This window comes from Phyllostomus hastatus, unplaced genomic scaffold (assembly GCF_019186645.2).
Source record: "Phyllostomus hastatus isolate PE091 unplaced genomic scaffold, TTU_PhHast_1.1 phas_scaffold_21, whole genome shotgun sequence".
In the NCBI taxonomy this organism is placed as follows: domain Eukaryota; kingdom Metazoa; phylum Chordata; class Mammalia; order Chiroptera; family Phyllostomidae; genus Phyllostomus; species Phyllostomus hastatus.
This window is the reverse complement of record NW_025334017.1, coordinates 39,835,352-39,855,776: the sequence shown is the minus strand read 5'-3', so window position 1 is coordinate 39,855,776 and position 20,425 is coordinate 39,835,352. Positions and strand designations below refer to the sequence as shown.

Here is a 20,425-nt window from a genome sequence, read left to right as displayed (position 1 = left end):
AGTCCCTCTGTGCCTCGGTGTCCTCATCTGTCCAGTGGTTTTGTTCATCGTGTTCATCCCAAACCCCAGCTCCTGGGAGCAGCAGCCCTGTCTCAGTCGTCTTTCCATCCCAAACATAGCTTCTGGAATCTGACAAATGCACGAGAGGGTGGGGGGTGGGGAGCTCTCTGGCTGGGCAGACCCCTGAGAACAGAACCACATTCCTGCCTTCTTAGAAGGTCCTTGGAAGATGTGCTCAGAAAGCAAACTGAAACAGAACGAGGAGTGAGGAAGAGGCAGGGGAAGGTGCCTCCGCTCCTGGCCCCTTCGAGTCGGTTTCCTTCCGCTACAAAGAGTCCCCAGGACCCAGCGGTGGCAGTCCTGTTGGTTTGGGGGAGGGGGAGGGGAGAAGGGAGTTAGATGCTGAAGAAAGGGTCGTGTGATTTATTTTTGTTTTCGCTTCTGAGTTCGGGTCCTCTTACCCTTTATGACTACGGCAGTTTCGCAAGCATATGATGTCAACATTTTCATCTCAGCTAACCGAACTGAGACCTTAAAAACGAGTGCAACTCTGACCTCCATGGTCTTCCTCCCCAAAACCCAAAGTCCAGACTAATCATGAGGAAAACAGCAGATGAAAACCCCAATTACAGACTATGCTGTAAAATACCAGACCAGTGTGCACTGCTCAAAACTGTTAAGGTCCTCAGGAACAAGAAACACCTGTGTTATCTCGGCTTCACAGGCATTTCTGTTTGCCCCTCACTGGACACCGAGGCCCTGCCGTTAGACGCCGTGGCTCGTGTTCCTGTGTCCCCCAGCCCCCAGCTGAGGTCGTGGTATACAGCCCGACAACATCATTTGGTGATAGCTCACAAGCTCTGCAGTCAGATAGCCTGGAGTTCATGCCCTGGCTCTGACACTTCTTAGCTGTGCAACCTTGGGTGAGTTACTTAACCTCTCTGAGCCCCGAGTTCCACGTTAGGGGTGAAGGTGACCACCTCTCTCTCACAGAGTTGCTGTGGGGACACATCTGGAGAATCCTGACACGGCGTCTGGCACAGAGGAGGCCCTTGGTGAAGGTGAGTTTCCTTTTCACCTTTAATGCACATGAATTCACGTCTTGCACAGTTGGAGTGGGAACACAAAGAGGGCACGGAGCAGGTTTGGGGCCTACGAATGGGCGTATTTGTGAGCTCACAGCAAACGCTCACCGAATATCTGAGCCACGACAGATAGCATTAGTCCTGAAAGAAGCAGCTCCCTGTGAGGTCCATCTGCCAGGACAGTGGGGGAGGGCTGGCGAGGTGGGGACTGCAGGAGGCAGAAGGACCAGAATCCATTTTCACTTGTTGCTCACCTTCCTCTGGGCAAAGCCTCAGCAACAAGCCTCCTCCTTAAAACGCATCAAAGCGTGCGGCTCCCAGGGGCTCCCAGCTTTCTGTCCCACCTCCACAGGCCAAGAGACACGGAGGAGGCCCCGGAGAGCAGCCGGGCCGGCAGGATCTCCCTTCTGGCTGCAGGAGGGACAGAGGAAGCCATGCCTGTCCTGGTTCCAGAGATATTTGACTTGCTCCGCAAGGCCATCCCCGCAGGCCGCATTCCGGGGCCCCGCGCCAGGCTGCTGTGTAATACGCTCTGGCCACCCTCTCGTTACCTAATGCTTTCCTAATCTGCGCTTTATGCAAGAGCAGTGCGAGTCTCTGAGAACACCAGGAGAAACACGCCCCCAGGCACCACCCGGGCCGGCCCGCACCCTGCTCTCCGGCTGCTGGCGTCGCGGTGGAGGTCCTTGGCGTTCTTTACCGCGAGGGCCACGGGGTGGGTCCCTCGGAGCCCGATTTCCCCCACGAGGCTTCCCCACGAGGGCACCTTCGCCCTGTCTCTGCCATCGTTCACCCGGCCCAGGAATTCTGTTCTGCACGCACAGTGGGCAAGCCCGGATCTCTCCGTCTTGCTGTCTGGAAAGCAGATCTTTGAACAAATGGGGTTAGAACCATTCATTAACACTTCAAAAAAAAAACTAACTTGACATCACATATAGAAGTTAACTCAACATCTCAACACGCATCATGGATCTCCGTGAAAACCGAAAACTAGACAACTTCTAGAAGAAGGTACATGCAGGGGGGCCACCCCTTACCTGGTTTGGTTTTCTTCACGGAGCTCAGCACTGCCTGCCATTACACTGCTTCTTGTCCGCTCACACCTGTCCACAAGAAAGCCACGCCTTCGTCCACTCCTTCCGTGCAGCCAGCACCCGCTGAGCGCCTCCCCCAGGGCAGCAGTGGGCAAAGCCAACGCTCTAAGAAGCAGAAATTTGCCAGAAGGTCCAGGTAGGGTTGATCAGACCTGTGTCCCTCCCGGCGCTCCCTCTTAAAACCTGGTCGGGGACTGTCTCCGGACTCGCCTGTGTTCAAAGTCACAGAAGTAGAAGCCACAACGTAGAAGAATCACCGGTTTAGACGCTAAGACAGCTTTCCACCAGCCCTTCCAGCAGCCCCCCGAGACTCTGACCAGGCACCTCGCCTAACAAGGCCTCCGTTCCCCCACTGATACGATGATTAGCCACGTGTGTTCGAGGGCTAGCATGAATAGAAATCCCCTAGGAAACAGGTTAAAAATGGGTGCCTCTGCCCCAGAAAAACCTGAAGCAGTAGATCCTCGATGGGATCAGGGAAGCAGCTACCCAGCCCTCACCCAGGGCAACCCAGGGCCCAGGGACCAAGCTTGGGATATTGATGATTTTCTAACTATTTTTCAAGCTGCAAAAAAAAAAAAATCTCCCTCCAAATAAAACTTCACCCAGCACACTACCTCTGTGGCATGTAAATCAGAGAGGCTCTGGGCAGGGGAAGTGGCAGAGTGCTGCTGACGCCCGCTCAAGTGTTTCTCCCCACATTCCCACCATGTGGTGACACGGGCACCCTGGGGTTCCCTGGAACACAGTTTGGAAATCGCCACTCTAGCGGCTCCCCCCGATTGAATCATTGCACGAGTATCTGTGCCGATCTACCATGTGCTGGATGCTGTTCTGGGTACTGAGTACCTAACAACAAACAAAACAGAGAAGTCCATGCCCCGAGAGATTTCACATCTGTGGGCGTGGCTTACGTGTTCATTCAGTGCTTCCCGTGGGCCAGGCGCCGTCCCGAGAGCTTTCTGTGCATTATGCCGTTCAGTTCTCGCCACCACCCCAGCCGGACACCTACTGCTATCAGCCCCGTCCCACAGGAGGAACGACTGAGGCCCAGGGAGATTGCACAACTTCCCCCAAGGTCATGCTCTAGGAAGTGGCAGAGCAGGAATTTGAACGCAGGAATGTCAGCTCTGGCCAACAGGCTCTTCGGACATCCCGCCCGCTCCTCACAGCCTCTGGTCTACAAGCCCAGGAGGCCCAGCAGAGCCCGCCTGACACACGTAGGCCCCTGCCTCCTCACACGTGCACTCAAACCAGCCTCTCAGCCCTCAGGCGCCGCGGGGTTAAGACTCCAAGACGGGGCTTCAGGCGACACTGGATCCCTCATGACTTCCAGTTGACGCAAGTGGCCTTTTCTACCTGCGGGGACACTGAGCGGCTCCTCTCTGGGGAGTGGAAGAATGTTCTCTCTGGCCCAGGTGCCAGTTTATTCTGGTCGCCACCGCACCGCTGGGTCCACTTTGGGGCAGAGGAGTGTGCCCAGCAGCTCTGCTGGTGTTCCCAACTTGACAACGTGACACTGAGAGGGCTGCGAGCAGACCGGCAGCACCAAATTAGGCAGCAGAGCGGGGAAGCAGCCAAGGGAAGGCTGAGTAAGAGCAGAGAGCACACGGAATGACGGGGAGGGAGGGGCCCTACAGGCCCGTGACACCCGGGCCACTCGCCATGCCCACGGGGACACTGAGGTCCAGAGGGAGGACGTGGCTGGTTGAGATGGCCTGAGCCGTGTTCTCAGGCCCCAGCTGCTGCCTGGGAGGTACCGAGGAAGGTGCAGGGGTTGGAGGCAAGAAAACCCAAGTTCCTATCCCAGTCCCTCCCTTTACTGAGCTTTGTAACCTGAGCCCTTGATGCCTGAGGCTTTGGTTCCCCTTCTGTACAGTGGGGTTGATAACACCCCTCAGGGATGCTGTGAGGATCCCAAGAGATAATTCACTCAACATACCCCAAGCCAAACAGCTACTCACTAAGATCAGTTCCTCTCTGCTCCCCTCTCCTCGATTTAAACAGCATATGCCTGCTTTCAGGAATTAACTGAGACTTCACAGGTCTCTGGAAACGGGTTTCAACCCCACGCCGCTCTAACTGTGTCTGAAGGGCCAGCCGCGTTGAATCACCCACAGGATCACTGGAGGTGCGGATGTCCAGGCCCCATCCCCCTGCCCGGCCGGATAGAGTCTGCATCTCACGAAGACCCCTCCGCAAGTGCGCACACACACGTGAGACACTCTGGCCAGCGTTTATTTCATGGCCTGACATTGCTTTGGACCACCGCTGGCTCTGGGTCCTGGTAGCCCACAAGACGTGTCCAGTGTCTTGCATGTGGCAGGCACGTGGGATTGTTTTACAAGTGTGATCTTGTTTAAACTGCACAGTCTCAGGAAGTGAGCATCTTAACTAAGCCCATTGCACAGAGAAGGCAGCTGAGGCCGAGGCAGGTCAGCGGCCCCAGCGGTCAGCCCTGGAGCCCCTCTTCAAGCCCTGGCCTCTGCACTCCGGGCTCCTCACTCCACCGCCCTGCTGGTGGAAACTAAGCATGTCGCCACCTCAGCAGAAGAGATCCAGTTGTTCATCCTTTACATCCCTGCTCTCCTTGGAGGCAGCAGCCCCACCACCGACGAAGGTGGGGAGCCCTGCTGCAAACCCCAAGGGAGCAGAGTTGGCGGCTCTTCACTTCCCAGAGGCCGGACAACCTCTTCTTGGAATTGGGAAGATCCGTGTGGAGCCGACTTGAGCCCTGCCCTGCCCTGCCCCTCCCCGCCCCGGCCCCCGCCCCATTCCTCTCTCTTCAACCTGAGGCCAAGACTCCTCGCATGGACGTTTTCCTGAGCTCACTCTCAAGCCTCCTTCTAGCTACTGATGCACAGAATTCAAATTCATGGCTGGATGCACAGCCCTCAGGCTGGCTCACGGGGCGGTGGCTGACCACCAGCCCTGACCGGAGGAGGGGACTGACGAGACGCTCACAGAGTCACCGAGCTAAAGGTCAGACTAGAAACTCATTTTTCCAAATGCCATGTCCTGTGACAAGAAACGGTCCTGACACATTCACCTCATTCGCCTCCAGACACATTCCGGAAGGTCTCCCACCGCACACCAGCCAACACCCAGGACGCGGGAGCAGCCAGGGCCGGCCCAGCGGTGCCGGGTCGGGAGTGGCCTGGCCACCGTTTGGCTGTGACTTCCTCAGTCTCAGCCTTGGCTTCCCTTGGCTGAAAATGGGGCAAATGGAGACTAAATCTTTTATTTCAACAGGCTTTTTGTTTTGGAATCATTTTAGATTTACAGAAAAGTTGCAAAGATAGCACAGAGAGTTCCCACGCATCCTTCATTCCATTTCCTCCGATGTTACCCTTTGACATCCCGCGGGACACTGATCACAACTGAGAAACCCACAACAGCACGCCAGTGTTAATTAAACTCCAGACTTCACTTGGATCTCCCTCTTATTTCCCACTATCGGCATTTTTCCTGGTCCAGGATCCCACATTGCATCACTAAATCCCTGATGAAGTCTCTGCCCAGTTCTGAAAACAAAGGCTTACTAGCCTGCCCAGTTAAAGGCCCTGGGTGTGTTAATTAGCATGTGAATTCTGTTCTGTGTGATTTGAGGCAAAACCCTTACCCTCTCTGAACCTTAGACTCTTCATCTGTAAAAAGAGGATACTGACACTGCTGTATAGGGTGCTGTGGGGGGTGCATTTGCTAACTCACGTGAAGCAATTACTGTGGCCCTTAGTGTACCATGAGCATATTCTGATCCATCTCAGAGGGGAGGAATCATAGACCGAATCGGCCGGCCCAGCATGCTGTGCGCTTCTTGGCTCAAAATCTACCGGCAAAACGGCTGCTCCAAACACGAGACAGCACGTTGCTGGACCAACACATCGGACCCATGTGGAAAGCACAGGACCGGAAGGGGCAAAGGTCTAGAGTCACACCGGCCTGAGCTGGAGTCCAACCCAGCTGCCCACCAGCTGCGTGGCCTTGGCCACGCTGTTCAGGCTCTGGGTCTCAGCACCCACATCTGTTAAATGGGAACAAAGTGCCCACCACACAGGGCACTTCGCTGGGGGATAAAGAAGAGACCCGCACTGGGTCCGAGTCCACTATCGGTCGTCTAACACAAAATGTGTGCCAAGTACACACCCATTTCTTTATGTCTGGACTCCGACCTCCGATTAGTTTGTTTGCATGTAAGTTTCAGTAGTAATAAAAACAACTCTGCGAATACATAAAGTGGATTTGTGAGATAAAATGATATATCCTCAAACAAAAAAAAAGTTTAAAAACAACTGAAGACAAGGAGAGATAAGAGAAAATATTACTCTTTAAAAAATTGTTTTTATTGCCCTAGCTGGTGTGGTTCAGTTGGTTGGAGCATTGTCTCATAGGCAAAAGGTCATGGGTTCATTTCTCAGGCAGGGTGCATGCCTCGCTGTGGGCTCGATCCCCAGTCCAGGCACTTACCATCCCCAGTCTGGGTGCATGCGGGACGCAACCAACTGATGTTTTCTCTCACACTGATGTTTCTCTCTCTCCCTTCCTCTCTCTGCAAAAACAATGGGAAAAAAGTCTTCAGGTGAGAAATTAATTAATTAATTAAAATTTTGAAAAATGGTGATTGTACAGCAGCCAGCTGCCCAACCATGCCAGGCAATGCACCTCCGTCCGCTAAGGTGCGCTCTTTCCGGTGGGTGTGAGCTGCCCGAAGGAAGGCAGCAGAAGCCGCGTCGCAAGCCAGGCGGAAGGGCCATCGAAATTCACGGGACACATTCTCTGGCAGCGCTCGTTTCTGGCGGAGGAGTTCAATTCCAGCGCCATAGCAACTCCCTGAGCCCAGTGTGCACGAGCCGCAGGGAGACCTAGCGCGGCCGGAGCAAAGCTGGGGTACGAGCTTCTCATTCTCAAGCCCGAAGTGCAATCAAAACCCCCGAAGCACATCGATCCTAGACTAACGAAAGGTGAAAGGAACTAGCAATGCCACGGACAGGCCCGAAGCAGAGCGACCCCACTACTGGGCTTTCCAGGATCAACAAATTTCTCCATGAGCTGCTCACTTACTTAGTGTGAAACTCATACGTCTTGTGACCACATCGAAAGACTCTGTCCTTTCTTGGGTGTTCCAATGCGTGTTTGGGGCTGTAGTGATACACCGCCTCCACAGCCCCACTGGGCCATTGTATCGGAAAAGTGCATCATTATAAGCCTTTTCATCTGCCTCAGCACAGCCAAGTCATTCCAGATGCTTTTGTTCAAATCACTGGAATTGCCTGGAACTGGACTTTGATACACCCACCCCGTACCAGCTGAGGCTGCCATGTGATGGCGGAAGTAAGCACACAGCAATTACAAACGCTGTAGCAAAACGGTTATCCATTCTGGCATTCCGACGGCCCGCCCGTGCTCCTGCTCCACCCTCCACTCGCCAGTCTCCCCAGATCTGTTGTGGTGGTGTGCGGAGGCAGAAATCTCGGGGGAAGAGTCCAAAGACCCAAGTTCATGTCCCCGTTCAGAGCTGTTGATGCCTGAGAGGCGACTGGAAAACACTTGAGCCTCCATTCTCTCAATCTATAAAAGAGAGCCAATAATATTTGATCTGGTTGATTCACTTGACTATCGGGAGGGTGAGAGGAAGTGGGGGAGGGAAACTTCTAGAAAGTTCAGTGTGAATAGAAGGTTGGTATATTACTTGCATTAGGCTAATGACAAGCACGCGGAGGACACAGGGGAACATGAAAGAGATCAGCGATCTAGCCAGCACATTCAGCTCACCATTCGCATTCCAGCCTTCTAAATGGAAGTGGTTGTGCTCGCCCCAGATTTGTTCCAATCTTCGAAGAGATTAAATGTACGGATTTGTGGCGTCACGTGTCATTCCAGCCAATCCTGACCCATATTTCTCCCCATTAGTGCCTGCAACAACAGTCCAAAGAGGTGTTGTAACCTTAATTGCTTGCAAAGTGTTTTGAAACCCTTAGAGTAAGAAGCTCGGTGAAGTCCAGAGCACTGGTGGGCTGTGCGCCCCGGGAGTTATGCCGAGTCCCGTCCGGGCTCCTTGGAGCAGGGAGACGCTCCAGTGCATGCTCTGAGACAGAGGCTGCCCCAGGTATTGAGGGGCTTTGGGGTCTTATTCACGGGATGGGCCTAGAGCAACCCCCAGCTTCTCCGCTTCTAAACCACCCCGGCGTTCGGCCATTTCCCACCTTCTCCCAGATGCCCCTTTCCTTTCCCTGAGGCCCCGAGGCACCAGGCCTGCGTGGCACCTGCTCTGGTGCCACAGGTAGGTCTGCACTCCTGGGCGATCTCAGCCTGAGGCCTAGAAAAGGGTGGTCGTGTCATCTGTCACTTCTGCCTGCCTCCTTCCTCGTTTACGCCTAACGTTGATGACTTAGCCCTCACTGTAGTCTTTACGATGGGAATGAAGAGCAAAAATTCTGTCCCATGGTGACAACCCTTGGGAGGGCTGCCTGGCGGGGGGCGGAAAGGGGCAGGGGGGGCTCCTGGGGTCCTGGCATGGTTTTGTTCCCGTGATCCGGCTGCTGCTTAAGCCAGTGTGTCCAGTCTGTGAAAATTCAGAGCTGTACTCTCACATGTGCATTTTTTTCTGTACATGTGTCACATTTTCCAATATAAAGGCTGAAAAACAAATTGCTCTAGATGCTAATTGACTTCATTTAGAATAGAGTTTGATATAATAGTGAAACTATAAACTTCATGAAATTGAAATCCTTTCTCTACCTTTGTGATTCAAAAATGTCTTTAAGTTCTTTTAATTTCCATTTTTACTTACAGAAAAAAAAAGAAATGCCTCAATTAGCTGCTTTAACTAAGTGTAATGGTTGGGGAGAAGGTTGTTCTCAACAAGAAGCCTGGGATGCCTTCAGGGCTATATGTGGACACCTGAAATTACAGCAAAATTCTGTTGGATACACACATACACATTTTCCTGAGAAGTGGCCATAGTGTTCATCAAGTTCTCAAGGATCCCTGCCCTAAAATAGGCCAGATGGATTCTTACAGCTCAAGGCGTATCCATGTATGCTCCTCTCCAAATGCTTCTTGACTCTAAACTCGACCTATAGCCCTTGCCAACCTGATTTCGCCAAAGCAGCTTCACCCATCGAGATCAATTTGCCCACTCCCATGGGAAGAGGGAATGGGTTCTGTCAAAACTCAAACATAATAATCATACATACTCATCATCAACTGCGGACATGTTTCCCCCGTGAGATTCCATGCCCTGAGGCCAAACCTTTGCCCCCCCACCCCCACCCCCAGCATCTCACACGAGGCAAAGGCGGGCTGGACTCGGAAGAAATTCTCTGCACCGATTTACGAAATCAGATTTATTAAAATTTCTCTACAAGTCAAAAACAGCCATCTCACTCTCCACATATATACACATGTACAGGAAGGATCTAGTGTTTCTAGCTGTCCCGGCCGGACTCCTCGGCCGGGTAACGTATCACAGATACAACAGTCGGGCGACCACGAGAGCGTGAGTGCGACAGAGGCCTCCGTCCTCCCTCCTCTCCGAGTCCCATGATTCCGTCAAGGTACTATTGCCCACAGTCATTCACATTTCACGTGGTTTCAGACACGCAGGTTATTCAGACAGACACAGACAACAAAACAAGCCTCAGCGCCAAAACGACAAAACGTATCGGACATATGTATAAAAGGTAAAATATATGTACAAAGTACACAGTACATGAGGTATACACGGCATTCTTAACAATCCATGTTAGTAGTTTGCCTAGGCGTAGCCCTTAGGGATGACTGCCCGTTTCTGCGCCATTTCTCGAAAATACAGTATGTTTGATTTACCCGTTTAACCACCTGATTTCAGTCCTGTCCGGGACCCTGACTGGTACGTCACCCGGACTCGTTTCTGAATGCAGGTTGCAGCTTCTCTGCTAAGCTCTCTCTTCTGCAGGGAGTGAGTTCCCGTCTCTGGAAGCATTCAAGCAGAGACGGGATTCCCAGTTGTGAAAGAAGGTGAAGAGGGGATTTCTGCATTGGGAGGTGGCAGGAAGAGAAGTTGGACCAGAGGACTTTTAAAGTCCCTACTGACTGCAGAGCTGTGGGGTTTGCTATTTCCTCCAGATGTGGATTACACAGATGTCCTCACGCCACGTTTGAAATATTAACAACCCATCATGCAGAACTGCAGACACATACACAATACCAAGGGCAGACCATGTCCACGGCAGGGTTAAAGGACAATTCTGGAACCTGGTCTGAGAACCATCCAAAATTCACTTTCTCTGGAGTTTAACATTTGCTCTTGGGAGAGGGGAGTGGGGAGACTCCGTGTCTTTCTCCTCTTAGACAAAAACACTCCACCCTGAGATGGTCTTAGGGGGGGAAAAAAAAGCAAAGGATAAATGTTAACGTAGTTGAGAAGAACCAAAAAAAGCTAACAGTCTCCAAGTGCTCCAATTATTTTTATAAATCTGCAGTCTCTGTCTGAGCTCAGAGTTCTGAAATAGCCAGGAGTTCCAATCATTCGTGACACTGTTCTACTGTTAGCTGGTAAGTGCTTTTAGGGTGAAGGCGGGAGACGTTTCAAGGTCAGGAGGAAGGCATTAAGTGCAAACGAGGTCTTGGCGGGAGCCAGAGGAGAGAGTCTGGGTTCGCGGTGCAGGCAGGCTTCTCCGTTGCTACCACCGTCTGCCCCCAGAAGGCGCAGCGTTGGCGCTAAAAATGTGTGAAGAAAGGGTGAGCGCTAAACCAAACCAAAAAATAAAAATAAAAACGAAGAACTCTCCAATGAGAGAAGCTAGGGGAGCCAAAGTCTAGCTACCAAGGACAAGTTCAAAGATGGCAGGTTTATTGGCCCGAATTATTATTCACCCTGTTAAAATAGGTTATTGCTCCAAATGCCATTGTGCGATTCACTTCCTCTCCCTTGAGAATGTTCGTGCCACCTGACCACACGCCGTAGGGTATCCATACTCTTTGCCACCTATAAAAGATGCAGGCCCTCCGGAATCTGACCAAGGGTCGTTGGCGAGGGCTCCCGAAGAAGGGGAACGGCTTTGCAGGGCAGCCAATCAGAGTTGCACACTGCTCACACCAACGCAGTCGCTCCTCACCGCCAGTCAGAGGGGCGCCCTGCCGCCGAGTTCAGCAGCCGCAGTCTTTACGCCATCACATATCTGGTTGGCACCACATTGAAAGGCCTGTCCATCTTTGGAAAGGAAATGCCATGTGTGAGAATTATGAGGTTTCTGAGGTTTCTGGGATTAGCAGAAGAAGGAACTAACGTCACTGTCCTCCTGGTACTCTGGGACAATCTGGTCTGAAGTTCCCATTTCTGAGTCGATGTACCCAGGTTCCGAGACGGACTCAAACCAGGGATGGAGTAAGATCTCGGGAGCAGTGAGTCTCTCGGAAGGCTCCCGCCTCAGGAGGCTGCGAATGAGGCACCTGGCTTTGGGGGAAATGTGGTCAGGAATGCAGAACTGTCCCCGGCGGATTTTGGAGAACAGGGCACTGGGGTCTGAGTCATGGAAGGGGTAGCGTCCCACCAAAAGAGTGTAGAGCATCACGCCGAGGCTCCAAACATCCGCCGCCTTTCCGGAGTAGGTCCCGGTGGTGTTCAGAATCTCAGGGCTCACGTAGGCTGGGCAGCCGTGTTTGTCTGACAGGGCGTCGTCTTCCCCCTTGATTATGTGGGTATCTTCCAGACTTTCCAGTCTGAGCTGGGTCCTGCAGGAGAGGGAACAAGCCATTACTTCCAGATCAGCTGCTATGAAAAACAAAGCCTTCCTGATAACAGTGCCCACAGGCGCTCACTGCCGAGGCCCAAGAAATGCCGCTTACCCCTCCACCCAGCAAACAGCGCCCTGCAAGCACCAGATTCAGGATTCCACAAACCCATACAAACTGCAGTAAACATTTGCGGAGTGTGGAGAGAGCGCCTGGGATGGGGTGTATGATGCAAAGTCCTCAATACTAGTCATCACGCTAGAGCTAAGAAGAAATCTCCTGCCAGGGTTTACACAACTCACGAGTACACATTGCCGAGGTGGGAGCTGGTCTCCGGGGAATGCTGACATTTTCTACAGAAGCTATCAGAGAAGAGCACGACATTCTATTCTTTAGGGAGGGCCCGAACATCCTACAAGCTGCAGAACTTATCCCACTACGGCAGCCAGGGCTATTGGACCCACACTTTGCATTACAGAGGAGGGAACTTGAAGTCACTATTATTACCGCACAGGTTGTCAACCCTCCTACTTACACTGATACACACACACGGAGGGAAGTCTATCTACCTGGGTCCAAACCGTGTCACTGTGATGGGGAAATTGCAAGGGAGGCCCATTGCATTTATTAAGGCGTTTAATTGCAAAGAACGCTTAGCCTGGACAGAGAGGTTATATGAGCAACCAAAGGCAGCTGCTGAATTTGAAAGATGCAGGGGTCCTAAAACATCTGCATGCATGGAACACCAACACCTGAGCATATGTACTCTCCACGGGGGCTTATCTGTTCGGGTGACAACTGAAGTCTGGAAACCTTTCGTCAAAGTCTCCGTTATGAAGCTGCAGGGGCCTCCCTATCCAGACCCAGCCACCCAGGTCTCTTGGACCCCACGTGGGAAACCTCTGCTCTCCGGTGGCAGCCCGAGCCCCTCCCTGCTTCTCAGAAATAGCCCTGTTTCAGTAAGTCACTCGTGAAGTTAAACGCAAACATTTGCTGCTGGCTAATGGGTCAATTCCTTTTCCTCTCAAAGGTCTGGTTGGCTTTTTTTTTTTTTTTTTGGTGTGTGTTTTTTTTAATCTTCCTGCCTTCCTGTTCCCTGGAGTGTAGTATGCATGTGCTAACTTCGGTATGTCCTCAGCCTGACCTCCCCGTCGTTATGTAAAATACCCATTGGTTCTGTAAACGGAAAATATGACTCAACCCTCACTGTCCGCCCCTGATTGGCTGCTGTAGCACTAAAACCCTGCACCTGTGCTGGTTACACGCTAGCGTCAGCTTGCCATTGCTTAACCCTCGGGTTGCCAAACTTCACGCACATGACATTCGTCTGTGCAATGCGGATTTCAAAAGCTCGTAAGGAGGTGTGAAAGGCATGTTTCAGAAAATACATCACCATATTGAAAGGAGCATGTGCCAGGAATTAGAAACTTCTCCATTGCAAACACTCTGCTTGTCTTTGCTAATCAGTATGTTCCAATAATTATTGCAAGGTCAGGTACAAAACCATGCTTTCTGGTAACTCAACCTGGGACTTTTTCAAGGACTTGGAGTTAAGGGTAAGAAAGTACAGAGGGGATGGGAGGGTCAGCCTTGCATAAACAGCTACAACCAAATAACTCACGGCCACCTCTACAATTCTCTAAAATAATACTGCTTTTAATTCACAAGGGATGTGGCCCACCTCCTGAAATCAGGTAAGGTTTATCTCCTGTGGCTTCCTGAATTCTCTTGTCTGAAACCTCAGTTCTGAATCTTAAGGTCTCATTATTCTCTTATCAAGCGCATCTTGTCCTTTATGAGGTAAGCTGTGATCTATATTTAGCAACTGATTCCTGCCAACTTCCATTTATTATGCAGTGTGGCTATTTTCTGAATACGTAGCCAAATAAGATGTCCAAAAAAGTCACCGGAGAATGTGAAAAAAATATGAGGGGCCAAGCCTGAGACAGAACAGAAATGTGGTGCAGAGGAGGGCAGAATTCTGCAAAGGGAGCTCAGTTATACCTTCTAGGCACAAGAAAAAAAAAAAGCCACACCCACTCGGTGAAAACAAGGATTTGAAAACTTCCTCTAGGAGTCAAGGGTGTGAAGGGCAGGTTGACATTTGCACCCCAGAAGAAATGACCTTTCTGAAAACAATGGAGAATAAACCTGATCCTGGGATGGACATGGGGAGGGCTTCCTGTCATCACCTGACACCCCACAAAAGCACCGAGGTGTCCCCCAGCCACATCCACACGCATGCAGAGTAAGCCGACCTTGGCCAGGGCTCCTCAGGAGAGGGCCTCTAAAAACGAACTGGGGACAGCTGAGCCCTCGGTGTGGTTTTGAACCGCAACGCTGCACCCAGCTGCTCCGCCTGCACCTCCGTTTTGGTTCCAAAAGGCCCCAGGAGGGGCTGTGAAGGCTGCTCACCTCTCCTCCGTGGAGAAGACGAACTTCCTAAGCTTCAGGTCCCCCAGCACAATGGCCGACTGGTGACAGTGGGCCACGGCAGAGACAATCTGCTTGAAGAGCCGGGAAGCCTCCTCTTCCCGCAGCCTCTTCCGGCTTCGCACGTAGGAGTGCATGTCCCCAAAGTCCTTCTCAAAGAAGACATAGGCCTTGGTTTCCCCAAGGATCACTTCCACGATGCCAGTGATGTTCCTGTGTGACGGCAGCTGGATGTAAGGCCTGATTTTGTCCTGGTAGTGTTTAATGGGAAACACCTGCAGAGAGAAGGCGACCCGCTTAGGAGGCAAGGAAAGCAGAGGCCACTTCCAAAGTCTCAGGCTGGGCTGCAGTTCTCAATCTTTGGGCCTATGATTGATGGTAGGGTCCATTCATTTACTCCCCCCCTTATCTCTGCAACCACCCCCCTGCCTTTTGCAACTGGGGTGGCCCCTACCACCCCAAACCAGCAACATCCAGGACCTTGGGCTAGCCAATACCCAACAAGTCACCATATGGAAGGTTCAAAAGAACTGCCTTCTCTATACGCTGTCACCTTCCATGAGGTCATCAGCTCCAGAGAGCTGCTGACCTCCCCACCTGGCAGGTGGTGCCACACCTGGTGCTGCTGATAGCAGCCCCTCCCTGCCCCCTGGGGGGTCTTCAGGGGCTGAAGAGCAGGCCCCGGAAATGCATGGCCTCCTGCAAAGCCAGAGTGCTCAGCCCAGAGAAGGTGCTGACTGTGGAGTCTGCAGCCTCCAAGTAGAAGCAAGGACTGGAGAACCGGGGGATCTGTCATTAGTCAGAAGGAACTGATGACTCGGAGGGAGAAGACTGTGACTAGGCGGCCTTAAGCAACCTGCCCACCGTCTGGCTGGGGCATAAGCAGCCTTGAGTGAAAATTCTCCCAGGCAAATATGGAATCCTCTCCATAGATTTTGGGGTTTTTTTCCCTATTTGTTTTTATCTCTCCACACCCCTCGACTCCCACCTCCACCTTCACCCAGGAAATGGATAGTGTCTCCTCCCAAAAGCTGGCTGGTCTCTTTAAGAGCCTTTTGTTTGGCTTGGTTACTCATATCCTAGGACTCAACTGGAAACGGTGACACACGGGCTGTCACCATCTGGATTCAGCTATTATCTGCTCAGAGGAACTGGAAGGGGTTGCACAATGGCCATACCCACCCCACCTCTGAGGCCTGGCTGCTCTGCCACCAGCTAGAGAGACCTCTCTGCTGCCCCCCTCCCACGCCACGCACCCCACTGCACACACATACTCTTCCCAAAACAGCTCGTGGCCCCCGCGGCCGGCGAGAGGAAAAGAGGTTTCCCCCTTTTCAGCTGGGCTTGAGCATGAAATTTCATTCAGGTCGGACACTAGGTGGCAGCAACAAGCCCAAGAGAGTTCGCGGGGGGTGGGGGGGGGGCTGCTGGATGAGGGTCAGGTGAGTTGCGGAAACCCAAGAGCGACTTTAACAGGGGTGACCCCATCCTTCGGGTGAAAAGGAGACGCCCAGAGAGTTCTCAGGGATGCCTGAGCCGGGGGTGTGAGGTTCGCGAAGGGTGGGCTGTGGGGACGGTCTGCGTCTACGGGCGCTGTGGGAGCACGCGGAGGATCCGGTTTCCAGGAGTTGTATCTCCTGGATGGAATCCCTTATGTTAAGAAGAAGAAAAAAAAAAATCGCTGGCCGGAAAACAAAGACAGGACTGGAAGCGAGGAATCCTAGCCGGTGTGGGCTTTGCAACATTTCTACTCGGGGCAAATCCCCCTCCACCCCCGCGCTGGAAGGGCCCCCTCAGAATTCTCTCTCTCCTCTCTAGGGAGAATGGGGTTCTTGTCCCAGCGCGGGTTCCAGCCGGAATCCCCAAGACCCGAGCCGGACACCGGCAGCTGAGCCCGGGCGCCTTGACACCCGGGCAAGGGAGCTGCCGGCTGCTCGAAGCTCCAAGGAGGCAGCCGCTGCAGGGCGTCCTTCCAGGACACAGGCGGGGGGAGCGAGGAGAATGAGAGAAGGGGAATGGCATGGCCCAGGAATCCATTTCAATTCCATAACTTATATGGAACGCCACGCGCCGCACTGGGCGCTAAGAAAATACTGTAGCGAGAAAGCAACTGAACACCGCACTTCCTCCGGACTGCCGACCCCTCTCCATTGTATCAGTCCACGGGGGAGCCCTCAGTCGCCCCAAAGGGTGAACCCGGTCAAACACTGCCTCCCCCGGCTCAAGTCACTTACCCACCGTGCCCCAAGCTCAAGCGTTGGTGGCACCTTCGCCCTCCCGAGCGCCAGTGGGTGAGACCCCAAGCACCACTGCCTGCCACCGCGTCCCCCCCCAAGCCCCACGCTCCAACCCCCGGGCGCCTACCTTGCAGCGCAGCTCGCGGCCCGTGTGGATGCACAGCGCCCGGGACACATTCTCGCGCTCGGCCAGGGGCAGCAGTAGGTAGTCGGCGACACGGCTGGGCCCCGGCGAGCTCCCGGAGCCGTCGCCAGACCCCGACGCGGCGGGAGGAGGCTGAGGACTGCAGGGAGAACCAGGGGGGCTGAGGTAGTCCGGTTGGTTGGAGCACTCCGAGAGGCGCGGGCACTTGGCCGCCACGGCGGCGGGGTCGTCCGCGTCCAGTAGGCGTTTGGCCGGGGCGCCCCGGGCGGCCGGGAGCAGCAAGGTCGGGCCGCGGGGCTGCGAGGCGCCGCTCATGGCAGAGCGCACGGGACCGACCCGCATCCCGCCCCGGGACGGGATGGTCCCGGCTTTGTAGGTCCTGGGATCCGCGCGGGAGACGCTGCGGGCTTGGCGCGGGCGCCGCGACTTACTCCAGCCCTCGAGGAGTTTGCAGACAGAGCTGGGCTCGGCCCCCGGAGGGGGCAAAGCAAGAGTCCCCTCCTGAGCGCTCTGGTGGCACACGGGGACCACGCTGGCCGCGCGTCCGGGGGCGGAGGCCGGCTCGGGTCTTCGGATTCTGGCAAGCACCGGCTGGGTGCACCTCGCTGGGAGCGGCCGCCGCTATTGTTGTCAAGGCTGCCGACAGTTTCAGAGGCAGCAGCGGCTGCGGCCGGAGTTCCCGCGGTCCCGAGACGCGAGGACAGGATCCCGCAGGCTCCGCAGAACGCAAATCAAATGCGCTTCCCAAAGCAAGAAGTCCAGAGCGAAAGCCGGAGCAACTTTTCGGTGGCGCTCGGGATCCTACGCGCTCCGGAGCTCCCGGCGTGTGTATGAGCGAACGAGACGCACTCGGAGAGAGTGACTGAGTGTGAGTGAGTGTGTGCGCCGCACAGATCCCAGCCAGTGCACTCCTCCTTCTCCTTTTCCTCCACCTCCTCCGCCTCCCGGTGACTCACGCTGTATACACACACACTCACAGGCCGGGCTGTGTAAACAGTTGGGAAGCCGGGTTGTGCAATGAGGTGGCTACGACGACTCGGGCCTTGCCGCCAGCGAGCAATCACCGGAGCGGAGGGGGAGGCTGCGGGGGGAGCAGAGGTGGAGCTGGGTCCGCGGGGGCGCTAGGGGTGGCCCGAGCGCTGGGGATGCTCTGGGTAGCGCGCGCTCTGGCGCAGGTGGTGCGTCCGAGCCGGCTAGGGCGCGCGCACGCGCCTCCGGGGCTGGGCTGGGCTGGGCAGGAGGCGGCGCGCGCACTCCGGCTGGCAGAGAGCTCAGCTACACAGGCTGAAGGAGGGGGCGGCGGAAAAGTTCCCGTGACGTCAGGGTCCCCGGGAAGTGGGCGGGCAGGGGGGCGGGGCCTGGGGAAGGAAGCGACCGCGGATTGGTGCGCGCTCCCCATTCACACCTAGCACAAAGGTCTGCGGGCGCGCGCGCCGCGGTTCCGCGCACCCGCAGCTAGCTGGTGCTGCTCCGTTAAGCCTTTCGCCCCGGGGATCCCCCCCCCCCCCACACCGCCCCGCGCCTTGGAGCCAACGGTTGGAACCGTAGGCGCCGGCGAGGCCCGGGTGCAGCGAGAGGAAGGGAGGATAGAAAAGGTGATGAATTCCAGAACCAGTCATTCACCCCCACGCGGCAGTTCCGGGGAAGACCTGTGCGTGGTAGTGGATGTGGCTTTTTTTTTTTCTTTTCCTGCCCCCTCCCAGTTCTAATCCCCAGCGTCTGTTCGCTTCCACAAATAGAACCTTCTGTTGGATGAAATAAAAGCAAACACTGGGCCTTCTGCGCTGCCTCCACCTCCACGCCCCTCCCGCGCCTGCCGCCGCCTGCCAGGATTGCACGGAAATAGCTTCCCCAGGCTCCCTGGCCGCCCCTTCGCGGTGACTCGCAGAAAGAGCTTCCTGAGCCGCGGCCGGTGGGAAACAAAGGATGTGGGGAGCGGGCGGAAGGGGCCCACGTGGCCGCCGCCGGATTCCTACCCCCTCCCCAGCCAGCACAACAGGGTTTGGGGCCCGGGTGCCAGTCCTGGTTCCCTGGTGGACACGTAGGGGTGTGGAAGTCATTCTGGCCACAGACAATGGTACTGGCTACCCAGGGGCAACCCTGCAGTCTCGTGTGCGTGCATTCCTGCAATGTGGTTTGGGTGAGCACAAAATGCGTGCCAGACCCTGCCCAAAGCTCCATGAAAAAAAAAAAGGAAAAAAAAAAAACCCCTAAGAATCTCATTTCCTTCATGAGAGAAACAGGTCATTTTGGAGTCCTTGGACACCCAACATAGAGAACTATTATCAGAGGGTGTCTGCGCGTCGGCTAAAACCAGGTCAAAACCCAAGGATAAATCTTTGTGTCTCCATTCAACAACACTAATCATGCACCTACGAAGAAGGGGTAGACGCTGGGAATTAAGGGATGAAAATTAAAATAATGCTAATAGATTAGTTGAGGTCCATAATGTGTTAGGCACTTTACACATACTACTTAACTTCAGCGTTGCAAATAACCCCACGCTGTGGGGTTATCTTTGGCCCCATTTCACAGAAAAAGCCTGCAAAGATTTATTTAAGTTACTCGCTGTGGTCAGATCGCTAGGAAGTGTTGGTGCTCACTGGTGGGGACTCAAAGGAGGGATTATGACCTGTAAGGAGAACAGGAGTTGGGGAGGACTCCGTCTAGAAAACATTTGAAGCCCTGGCTGGTGTAGCTCAGTGGATTGAGTGTGGGCTGTGAACCAAAGCATCGCAGGTTCGATTCCCAGTCAGGGCACATGCCTGGGTTGCAGGCCACGGCCCCCAGCAACCGCACATTGATGGTTCTCTCGCTCTCTCTCTTTCTCCCTCCCTTCCCTCTCTAAAAATAAATAAATAAAATCTTTAAAAAAAAAAAAAAAACATTTGACCTGGGGGATGTGTGGGTGGTGAGATAGTTGCCCAGGGCGGGTAGGAATGGTGAGTGGCCAGGGATGTGGGCAAGGGCAGGGCTGATGCAAAGAGGCCGGGGTGGCTGCGAGGGAAACAGGGAGCTGAGCCTGAAAGGATCCTTTGGGGAAATGTGGAAGGCTCCAAAGCCATGGTGAGGAGGTTGCCCTTAGTCCTGTGGCTGGGAGAGAGGTTTACGGTCTTTCATTTTGTGCCAGCCTTTAGGATCCCCAAGTGCAGCTTCACAGCAGCACTCGGACGCCAGGCTCAGCCTGGCTCATCAGCATCTTCCTCCAAGGTGTGCTGTTCCTCCTTCACTGCCTCTTCTGAGACACGTGTCACCACCACAGACCCCTGGCACCAGAGCCCCTGACAGTCATTTCCCCTGGAACCCGCCTGTGTCCTGTCCCCCACCGCCAGTGGGTCACTGGGTTCATCTTAGACCTGTTGGCTGTCAGAACCATCCCCTGCCTTCACCTGCTCAGCTCCCTGGAGCTGCCTCTCATAAGAACTTTCTCTCCTGTTTTTTTACCCCTCGGCTTCCAGCCCAGCTTGCCCAGTGGGAGACCCTGGACGGAGATGGAAGAGTGGGAGGAAGAGAGGGTAGTGGCTGCTTCTTCCTTTCTCTCCGCTTCGGGCACTGGCTGCGCCTCCTCTGTGGCCCCAGCCCCCCTAGACAGCCCCTTTGTATGGCTGTTGCTATGTGCTGTGAGATTCTCCCCCGACCCCAGCACTGAAGGATTTAGTGCCCCCAGCTGCTGGATTTGAGTGCCTTTGGGGAGCTGTTTTGGAAAATCACCTCGAA

The 20,425-nt window shown here is 54.3% G+C and overlaps 1 protein-coding gene and 1 long non-coding RNA gene across 2 annotated transcripts; both read right to left on the bottom strand.

The window, feature by feature from the left end:
• Window positions 1-1,012: 1,012 nt before the first annotated feature.
• Window positions 1,013-3,586, bottom strand: LOC123833196. Its single transcript, XR_006788185.1, has 3 exons — window positions 3,094-3,586; window positions 2,123-2,188; window positions 1,013-1,953 (listed from the first exon to the last, which is right to left on the bottom strand). It is a non-coding gene; the product is annotated as an uncharacterized LOC123833196 (long non-coding RNA).
• A 5,924-nt stretch (window positions 3,587-9,510) lies between these two features.
• Window positions 9,511-17,811, bottom strand: TRIB1 (tribbles pseudokinase 1). The gene is made up of 3 exons (XM_045861362.1): window positions 16,691-17,811; window positions 14,309-14,601; window positions 9,511-11,893 (listed from the first exon to the last, which is right to left on the bottom strand). Exons 1-3 carry the CDS (start codon window positions 17,048-17,050, stop codon window positions 11,428-11,430), a joined length of 1,119 nt encoding a protein of 372 aa, XP_045717318.1. The 5' UTR covers window positions 17,051-17,811; the 3' UTR covers window positions 9,511-11,427.
• Between the last annotated feature and the right edge of the window lie 2,614 nt (window positions 17,812-20,425).